Consider the following 11,160-nt stretch of genomic DNA (forward strand, 5'->3'; position numbering starts at 1 on the left):
AATTTGAAATGAAACCCACACACATTTCAGATTTTCAAAGTATCTTGGATACATGATTCTGCTCGAGGTGGGTACCATTTTGTTGTTAGGTTGGTTGATTTGGTATTTAGTTTTACTTTCTATTCTGAGACAATATGACATATGAACCTTCAGATTTCTAGATTAGCTACCACCGGTAACCGAACCCGAGTCTCCAAAGCCAGCGTACCTTTTAAAGTTCTCAGTCTCCCAACATCATCGGGAGTCATTAATATTTTCGTGCTAAAATAAAACAATACACTGAGCAAGGCTATGTGATAATATGTAACAAAACACACAATCACGTAACAGTTTCCACACAATAACTGTGTCTTCATCAGACTTCCACATAATCACGTAACACAGAAGGAGTGGAAGTCTGATGAAGACACAGTTATTGTGTCGAAACTGTTCCGTGATTGTGTGTTTTGTTACATATTATCACATAGTTTTGCTCAGTGTATTGTTTTGTTTTAGTACAAAATGGAAACAAGGCCTGATAGAATAATATTTTCGATTCCTGTTTAGATTATTTCTTTTTACCCTCCAACAGTGTTTGGCAAGAAAAAGGTCGAATTCTATCAAATTCTCTTCCTTCGCACTATTAGGTGGCATTTTATGCTAAAATAAATATGAAGATTGACTGTCATGAAATTTGTCGTCCCGTATGACCAATTTATTTAGTGGATGAATTTAAGTTTTTTTCTGAACACAAATACCACTAACTACAAGTTGATCTCCAATGTCAATTTTACCTTTATCATTTAAGCTTCGAATTACAAAACTGTGTAATATCTCATATGTTAATTACACATTATTTGTTGTTTTAAGCTTCCACGACAAGAATTCGACATTTCTCTCTAAGCTTTTCCGGTGATAAGTCACCTGCTTTTAATGCTTTACGAAAAATACTTTCTCTGATATTATTGCCATCCTCTCAAGGATTTTTATGGTTCTGAAGAGGCTACCAATAAGATCAGCGAAATAATCGTCGGTTTAAAATTAAAAACACATGGTGTATAATCTGAAAACCTTAGAGAGAAATAAAAAATATGTAAAATGTTGTAATGACTCTAGAAACTGCTTCTCTAGATCGTACAGCTTCAGCTGTTGCCTGCTCGTTGACTGATTTTCACTTCATTACTGAGAATTCTTACTTTCGGTTATACATCCGTGGTATCTGGTATGTGTTAATATTGCTTGGGTGGTTCAACTTACAACCAGATTTTGTCGCTCTATCCATCACCACTCTGGAACTCGCTAAAGGAATAATTAACAGATCTGAGCAGAGTATATACACATAAAATACAGGTGACGGTTTCCACAACTAGACAATATCTTTATCAGATGTAACCGTTACACTGTATTTTGGTCGTAATAAATAAGTGTGTATACTTATGGTCAAGAGTGTTAATTATTCCTTCAGATTTAGTCAATATAGCCCGTTGAGAACTTGATCACTGTTCTCCGCACTGACCAACATATTACTGCTCTTTCAGTGAAATAAAAAGATGTCTACACTTGTAGAATTAGTGTAAAAATAATGGTAAAAGTGTGCTGCACTAGAGTGTAAGTAACTGTTGTAAGCTGTCAGAATTATAATATTGATTATCACTCATTACAATACATAAAAAAATAATAATGTGCTCTCTTCATTTCTCTATAATGAACAATTTCTATTGAATATGCTTTTAAGCCTCTACAGCTCATAGAAATCACTTAAGGAAACAAGGAACTTATATAAGCCGCTTATCCTTTACACATATACTATAAATTACCACAAGGAAACTTTGTCCCAGATTACATTACTCGCTTCACTCAACACTGCACATATTTTGTTCTCTGGTAATAAAACGATCAAATTGTAAAGTGAATGAAAACTAGATATTTGATATAAACTGATATACTATCTTCCTAAGGAAACCTCAAAAGTAAAATTGTGCGAAAAATGAAATATACACTTTACTTTTCCAAACCCGAAAGCTATAGAAAGGATAATAAACCTTACTATGGTAACATCAATATGGCAGCTTCGGTAGGTAACATGGGGTGACCAATAACCCCACTGCGAGTTTTCTTACATAAAAGAAAAATAAAAACAAATTTTATTTATCACAATGTATTATTCATACAAGCTGCCAATGAGACTCACTGTATGGCCATTTCTGCTTTTAATGATGGTTCCTGTGACTGCTGAATTCTCCTCATTCGAATTAGAAGAATTACAATTGATTTCACTACTCTTTTGAGGCTGAACCTCAACTTTATGTTTCTCATCACTTACAGATTTTTCCACCACTGGACACACTCTCCTCTTTATTCAGCACTCTGTTGACAAAGTTAGCAAAATTGTCATCTGTAACACTCATAGGATCCATGGCGAGCGACAGAAACAATCGGCGCTGCGGTTTAAATGAAATTTAGAGACGTAAATGGTAACACGGGTGGCATGCCACCTCACAGTACTCAGAAACCAGAAGTTGCTGTACCAGTACTTGCTTCACGAAAGTTTATGCAACACACTAACTGGCCTTGTGCTGAAGAGAGATTAGCGGGGCAGCCAGGTCACAAAAACTAATAACAGTAAAAGAGTAAAAATTAAAACACTAGGCTGGGTTTATGCGTCATTCCAGTTACCATCGTAGAATAAAGGAAGTAAGATAGTTCAATAGCCATCTCACTTCTGTATTTGGTAGCCCTAGGGTCTGCACTGCCTGTTCCAAGAACAATGCTGGATCTTTCTAGTGGCTACACGGTTATCGTACACATTCTTGCCGTGAGAGGATCAAGTTTGATTTCCAGTGGAACAGATGTAATTTGAATCTCACGTTAAACTATATTTCCAAGCCTCACTTAGCTTCGGTGTTGTAAAAGTCAGTACACTTTAGTTTACCCAACCAATCAACAACAGTGGTGACCTCTACACAACACTATTTTGCGATATTGCCAGATCACTGTAGCCTTAGCAATACTCACTTCACCCCAATATGGGAGAAATATTGACTGCTCAGTAATTGTGCATCAATTTACTATGGGCGATGTTTACACGTTCTAACAATCTAACTGCTTAGTATTTAATGTCTAATCTATAATGAAGCATCTGATTCACGCTGAAAATTCTTTATATCATTTTATCATAGTTAAATCCAAGATTATCATACCCTATCCTACCCTGTTTATAAACTTTTCGAAATCGCCGGTGGTTTAGTAAGGTTTGCTGTCACAGACTTGAATTCACATTATTATTATTGCATCTCTACGTTAATCGTGGTAGAATAGTTCAAATGCTAAAATTATTAATATCATAAAGTTAATAAATTCCATCAGTATTACAAAGCTCATTGTCATTAAATAATAATGTATTTTATTCAATTAATTTAATGCCCATTAGCAGTACTAACAGTATATAAGATGAGACGTAGTACTTAAATTTATGGGCTCAAACCCCGTGTTGCGTTGTAATGCGAGGTCATCAAATCCAAGATCATTGGCACAAATAACATTCTTTTGCTACATGGCATTGAAAGAACGCATCGATTGATTGCAGTTCAGTTTTTCTGTTACATCCATAGTATATTAGATGAAAAGTACGGATTAAAGATATATTTAATTCACTATTCGTCTTTTTTTTTATTCGGTTTGCTAAATATTGTAATGTACCACATGCTTGCATTTACAAACATCCAACATGTGTTTGTGTGTACAAACATTCTATACGTACTCTTGTTTATAAACAACAATCATATGCACTTTATAGAGTACTACACCTTGCATTAGAGCATTACAATTGCAGGCTACGGAACCTACAGCGACACTATGAATCGCATGACAAGAAGGGTACAGCAGCACCACCGCCTCACATGAAGCGCAATGTAACCAAGAGCATTCCATGGACAGTCATGACCCTCGACTGGTCAAATCCCTTTTCTGTGCATGCAGTGGAGCCTAGGAAGTACCTACCATAACCCAACGCCTTAGCTTCCAGTGGAGCTAACAGTTCCTTCTCCTCCTGGCTTGCAGTGTAGCCATGTGGGAGATTTTATCTCTCTTTCCGCTTGTAATGGAGCAACGAGAGAATCCTAATCACAATCCGGCCTAACTTGCAGTGGAGCCTTGTCTGGGATCTAACCCCTCTCTGCTTGCAGTGGGACAGGGAGTGTGCTACACCTCCTCACGTACTTCGCTACTGAGGGATCCTCCCAAAGACCGTCTCGTCGAAGGGATGCTATACCTAATCTATATTAGAGAATTTACATTATTGTACTATGCTTGTAGAATAATGTTTATAGTAGTTTTTATAATAAAAACCGTACCAAAGTTCTACATGTAAAGAATGCTGCCTTCTTTATGTGGTGGTTCATGCCAAAAATACATAATCGTTTGAGGGATCTTGCGGAAAACACCCCCGATAACTAAATGGCCAACCAGAACCCTCATTTCAAACAATCGACAGTCTCTTGTCAACTCCAAGTGGAGTCCAAGTTGCCACAGTTCCAAGTGCTGTCCTTCAAGTTAGTTCCCAATTCTCTGTTCTCAAGACTAACTTCCTTGTTCTTACATTGATTGACATCTTCTTTATATTAGCCATAGTATTGGAAAGAAAGAATTGACACAGTGGGTGTTAAGACGCTGCAACTCCACAAATGGGGTCAAAAGATCTTTGGAGGAAGAAAGGGATGATGTTGTAAAAACCAGCATGGGAACTTGACAGAAATTTGCTGAACTGCACTTCTATTGAGAAAACGTACTATACAATAATTAAGTTAGCCCTTTACATGCACAATAATTTTGGACGATCCTCGTATATTTGTCGACTCTTTCTCAAGTTTTTCATTATCTACTTTCTAAACACGAGATAAGAAGAGAGGACATACTGAGCATGAGTAAACAATTAAAAGAGAAAGAGGAAATATCGCTGATTACATCATTATTGGTATTCAGTTACTGGAAGTGTATCTCATCTGTTGAGCTGCACATTTTTCTACCTTGTTATTTGACTTAGGGAGAAATCCATAAAGTGTTTTGCAGAGTTTAGCAATATTTTATTTTTTATCCCTTTTCTTTTCTTTTTGTTGCTCTTTTTTGTTTCTATGTTTTTCTTTCCACTGGCAAGCTTGGAAAGATTGATAACTTTATTGATCAGGATAGCAGATATAGATTGTCATGTCAAGTAAACTCTCAAATTTTAACTTCGAACCCATTCATAGTAAAACGTATATCCATTATTTTTCTTACGTTACAAGATATTATCTCTGGAAATTCTTACCTCTTTAGTAGCAGGAAAGGAATAGAAGAAAATCGTTCTAAGATCATATAGCCATCTGATTATGGATGAAATATTATTCTTAATAGATTATCGTATGGAGAAAACGTTTCTAATAGCTTAGCATTATATGCTTATGACTTCTACACTTTATTAATGGACCATCATTGTGGTTAAGAGACCTTTGGCGCCTCTTGAAATGTAAAGCGTTTAATATGTCTTCCAAAATATTTGAAAATAAATCAAGTCTATAAATTAACTTATCAGAAAATTAATCGACAGATTTCGTGAGAAAAAAAGATAAATGTTGTATACATTGTAGTATGAGTTTGACACAAGTGAACAAACATACACACAGTTATACTTATGTACGAGGTAATGCTGATAATTTTTGTTTTCTATTTTTATTTTTTCAGGTACCTTCAGAAATCGTTGAATGAGGGCAGAAGTGTGATTGGTGGTCTGTGACCTTGAGGTGTATCAAGTTTGACACCAGTGCGAGTTATTCTGGGAAGCATGTGCTGATGTGAGTACAATGAGGAGTTGGGCCCGAAAGGTCAAGGACGTAGATCCGGGCACCTTATCACTGAACGATGAACCCCACACAGAAAGACAGTGAGTGTGACAGATGATCATTACAAACAACATGCTTATTAATTGATTCGTCAGAATCGAAGAATCGCACAGCAGAAACGTTCAATATCCTTAGCACTTCACGTGTAAGGGTGGCTCACATTATTCAATGTTTAAGGTACCGCAAGGCATATGCCCGTTGCGTCCTTCTTCTTTGACAGAAGAGATTACACTTTTGTCATCAACCTCTGCAGCGGTACGAGGCTAAAGGTATGCATTTTCTACAGAGAATTCTCACAGGAGATGAGTCATACGTCCATCATTATGATCCTAAAAACAAAACACAATCCATGGAATTTTGTCACAGTGCTTTTCCAAGATCTCAAAAAAGCCAAAACAGTGTCATCAGCAGGAAAGGTGTTCCTGAAAGTATTTAGGGATAGCCGAGGTGTTGTTCATCGTGAATTGTTGCACAACAAGAAAAGTGTAAACTCTGAGTCGTATGTGGAGACCTGAGATGATTGAGGGCACTTGTCAACGGGATTCGACAGGGAGTGGATGTCCTCCTACACAATGATAATGCAAAGCCACACAAAGCCACATGACTACAGCTGATCTTGAAATCATGAAATTCGCTGTGCTACCCCACCCACCTTTCAACCCTGATCTTGCTCCTAGTGATTTTATTTTGTTTTCGAAATTGAAGAAAGATTCAAAAGTCACACACTACACCTATGATGCAAAAGTTGAGACTTCTGTTCGCTCTTGGTTAAGTTCACATAATACTGAGTTCTATGCCGACGAAATGAAACGACTTGTTTATCTTTAGCGCAAATGTATTGCAGTAAATGACGACTATGTGGAAAAATGAGCACACAATATTAAAGAAAATATGTAAGCTTTCCTGTGATAATATTTATTTGGCTCTGTGATTTGTAGTGTTTTTTTATGACCTTGGAGACAAAAATTATCAGCATCCTCTCATATGTATAATTCGAAAAGTTCTATCAAAACACCTGGAATGAACAAGACATATCTCCTCCATGTAATATGTATGAATTACATAATGTTAAGTATTATTCCTGAAGAAAAAATATTATTGTATGGACCAAAGTAATCATTATGTTGTGACCATAAACTGTGTTTTGGATATATTGTAGTACATATTGGCTCAATTGTTACTGGAATGACAGAAGATTTAGTTTACTTCAGATTTTCTTTTCTTCAATGATGAACTTTCCGGATCTTCGTTTGTGCTATAACAGTGGCGTATTTACGATTTTGTTTCGGGAGGGGCTTTGCTGACTTTCGGGGGGGGGGGGCTTTGCCTGGAAATGTGAAAATTCTGCAAGATATTTCATTTACTTTACTATACTAAGTAAGATTTCGGGGGGGGGCTTAAGCCCGGAAGCCACCCCCTAAACACGCCACTGTGCTATACTGTAATATCATAATTGGAACAGCTGTTTCACATCGTAAATTGAAAACCATATTCTATGAAATAGTATGTAGTTAAAGTTCGTAAGAGTAGTGGTACAATGAATCTAGTTTACCGAAATGTATGAATTCTTAGCTAGAATATACAAGAACTAGTATATTCTAGAATTACAGCTCAGAATTACAAGAACGTATTTTGTAGTGTTGTGGGAAGCATATATACAGGGTGTTAATGAACTATACCGACAAACTGTAAGAGATGATTCCTCACATCAAAATAAGAGAAAAAGTTCATATAGACCTATGGCGAAAAGTGTATAGTTCAGAGGTAGAGCTGTCCAAAATCGCAAAAATAAATAAATAAATAAATAAATAAACTTCAACAGGCCCTATTTCGAATTCCAGAAACTGTGGATGGTGGTCCTTATTAGCGTCAAGAAAGTCACGCATACACAATCCACAAGTGCATATTTCATCAATTTTCAACAAGTGTACAAGGTATTCCATACAGGGTGTAATTCTCAGATATGCCCTCAATAGAATTTTCAAATATATCCTGATTTCAAGGAGGGTTCAAAGTAGGCAGGAGGTAAACTTTGACAACAATGGACATCCAATACTTCGGAGGGGAGTCGGAAGTGTTAAGAACCAGCAGAACCATGTTTTCTTCTGTTCGGAATAACGTGTGATGCGATGTATTTCGTCACGGTATATTTCACGTTTTCTCCACTTATAAGGTGAAATAAAACATCCCAGTATACGTTTTCCCGAGTACGAGAGACCGTGCTGCTGACGATAATTAACACTTTCGTCATTGCTCCAAATGATTTCGTGTTCACTGTTATCAAGGCTTATCATTTGCCTACTTTGGACCAATCATAAAGTCAGAGCATATCTCAAAATTCGGTTAATGGCATGCCTGGGAATTTCACTCTGCAGGGGACTCTGCACATCCATTGAACATTAATGAAGTTTGCATTTTTGTATTGCATATGTGAGTTCCTTTTCACTGATAAAAACTATCATCCACAGTCTCTCGAATTCAAAATAGGGCCTCTTGAAATTTGGCTTTTAAGCTATTTCGGACAGCCTTGATTCTGAAAATATGCACTTTTCGCCACAGGTCCATATGAACTTTTTCTATTATTTTCATGTAAGGAATCGCCTCTTACAGTTTGTCGGTATAGTTCATTAACACCCTGTATAGTTAGCGTATTTCATATAGTTGCTTGTGCAATACACAAACTTCTGTCAACAACACAAATACCTGGATTTATAATTTAGATATTATACATGCGCTTTAGTGTAGCACTCAAAATTAAAAATTTTGAATGTCCCATTGTTTGGTTATTGAGAGAAAGTGCACTGTTGCGTCAACAATACTTTAGCTATAGTATATTATAGTGAAAATGATTCCATAGTGATATGATATGATAGCATGGGGTGTTAAAATATTAAAATTGAATATAGTGGTGATATGCACTATTTTTCTATAAAGTTCTCTACCAATACAGTAAATTTGTGGAAACTTTGAGAAAGATTCTAAACTCACGATAAGTAGAAGTCCTTTGTGTACATGTTGACCTGTTTTTAGACTGAGTCAATGACTTCATTGGTTTAATGTCATCCCTTCCTCCTAAAATGTCTTCTAGAGTAAAGTGATATCCCCGTATTTCATCACTGGCTGACATATAATAAATTCAACCACCGGACAGAAGTCACCAGTGTCACAAATGGGTAATAAATTGTCAGGTCCTAGTATGAGAGATAATGCTACTACTAGTATGAAGGTAGATAAAAGAGCCACTAGTACAACAAAACTTTTTTATGTAAATGAGAATTTTACTCCAGGAGAAGCTTTTTGCTCTTATTGCAGTAGGAAATCCAGGCGAAAACGACCATCAACTTCCAGAAGCCAGCATAAGAAACGAAGCCCTGGTCCATTTTCAAGAGCAAATCGTCCCGATATACACCATTCTTTTCTCTCAAATGCCACGAATGCTCCACGGATGGAGCAGGGGCTTTTGCAGCTTCTTGAAGACTTCCGCTCGGGAAAACTAAGAGCTTTTGGCAAAGGTTGTGGAATGGAACAGATGGAAGCAATACGCGTACAACAAGAGAATCTGACAAAACTTCACTTTGATCTCGGAGCACAACAAGAACTTTATGCACCGTTAAGTGACGAAGGACTACGTGCAGGCCAAGAGAACATGCAGAACCTCATAGAGTCTTTGGAGCAGTTGAGCCTTTGTATCGAAAGGTTGGATCCCTTTTCAAGTGACAATCAAGAAAGTGATGTACAAGATTAATTAGAGATTCTTAGAAGTATGTACATATTCTATGCTCCGCACATTTAAAAACATTGTAAGAAATATAGGATGAAGTTGATTAGGAAATTCGATTTTGATTATTATGTGATATTGCTTACCAACGTGATTTTATATATGAATGTAGTCAGTGTGCGAATTAGACAATCTATATTGAGGGGGATAAAATTAGGCCAACAGGACATAAAATCTGAAGGTGCAAATTTCAAAATGAGACAATAATGCCTTACCCTTGTACATATATATATATATATATATATATATATATATATATCTGTAATAAATAAGATATTTATTAATTTAATAAATACCGACAATAACTATGTACGTATATATTGTCTGACATATACACACCCCAACGAACCTTTCTGAACGTCTTTAAATGTTGTACTCACTCTTGTCCCCGTAGCTCTTTAAGGTTTATTTAGTTAATAATCCGGCCCAAGCGATAGCCATTATTACAAGCATATGTTAATTTTTCCGCTCATATTGAAATCTTCCACTTTGCGTTATTACATACAGGTTGAAAAAAAAAAACTATGAAAACCATTAAAACTTTCAGTTAAACCGATCACACTTTTTTTTTTTAAAAAAAAAATCTAGATATTAGCCTATCAAACAAGAAATGGATTGTTGGTGGTCCCGGTTTCTGACATCAAGGTCAAATCGAAGTCCAAATATTAAAGATCTCTCGATTCAAATTTCTTGCTTGTGCTTCTACTGAGCTGCGCTCTTCACGACTTTTTTTTTCTTTCGAAATATCGATTCTGTGATGGGGCTCAGGAAGTCAACACATACAATTACTTTACTGTAAGGTTACAGATGAGTTGATTCACTATGGGCTACGTTATTCAAATGAAGCAAAACATTACATTGAGTTTTTGAGACAATTATTAGCGTGGACAGCAAACTGTGCAGCGAAAAGAAAGATGGAAAAATGAAGGGTTAACTTTAAAAAACCCGCTCCAGTTGAAATGCTCATACAGACACGGACAATGACACGGAGAACCAGTCGTATTAACAAATGCTGAAAGAAATCTTCGATTTTGCGCTTATTCACCTAAATATCACCTTCACTAACATGTCTGCTCACTAGGAGCGTATCCCCAGCGTGTACGTTAACATATAGTTACGAGAGAATACCTATATCTCAGATTTTGAGTAAGTTTTACAGTTTCAAAAGTTCATTTCGTTAAACTGTAAAAGGCAGTGATTACTATGCTAATTATAACAAATTAAATGCAACTTTTGAGTTGCATACACACAACCTACTAGGGAATGAAGACCATGTGCTAACAAAGAGTACACCGGAAAATGAAATAACCTGTTTTAACAAAAATTAAAATAAGATGATAATCGATAAAAATGTAGAGGATGGATATGACATGTCCGAACTTCGCCAAGTATGGTGGAAGAAGCTATTTGTTTACTTCTTCTTGGCCAACCGCTAAGAACATTTATAAATCCATATGTGGCTTTGTTGTACGCAATAAGTACATTCAAATTCACGAATGATGAACTGAAGAGTACGAAGGTAGAGTT

At 36.3% G+C, this 11,160-nt stretch overlaps 1 protein-coding gene across 1 annotated transcript; it reads left to right on the forward strand.

Annotated features, from left to right (window-relative positions):
• The first annotated feature begins 8,715 nt into the window (after nt 1-8,715).
• On the forward strand, nt 8,716-9,847 carry LOC145694261 (coiled-coil domain-containing protein 28A-like). Its single transcript, XM_081770357.1, has one exon. It carries the CDS (start codon nt 9,025-9,027, stop codon nt 9,598-9,600), a length of 576 nt encoding a protein of 191 aa, XP_081626483.1. The 5' UTR covers nt 8,716-9,024; the 3' UTR covers nt 9,601-9,847.
• The last annotated feature ends 1,313 nt before the right edge of the window (nt 9,848-11,160 follow it).

Source organism: Thermobia domestica, chromosome 9 (genome assembly GCF_964235325.1).
Source record: "Thermobia domestica chromosome 9, izTheDome1.hap1.1, whole genome shotgun sequence".
Classification (NCBI taxonomy): domain Eukaryota; kingdom Metazoa; phylum Arthropoda; class Insecta; order Zygentoma; family Lepismatidae; genus Thermobia; species Thermobia domestica.

What these genes read in the sequence shown, in the direction of transcription:
- LOC145694261 (XM_081770357.1), top strand. Translation starts at nt 9,025, where the DNA reads ATGGGTAATAAATTGTCAGGTCCTAGTATGAGAGATAATGCTACTACT.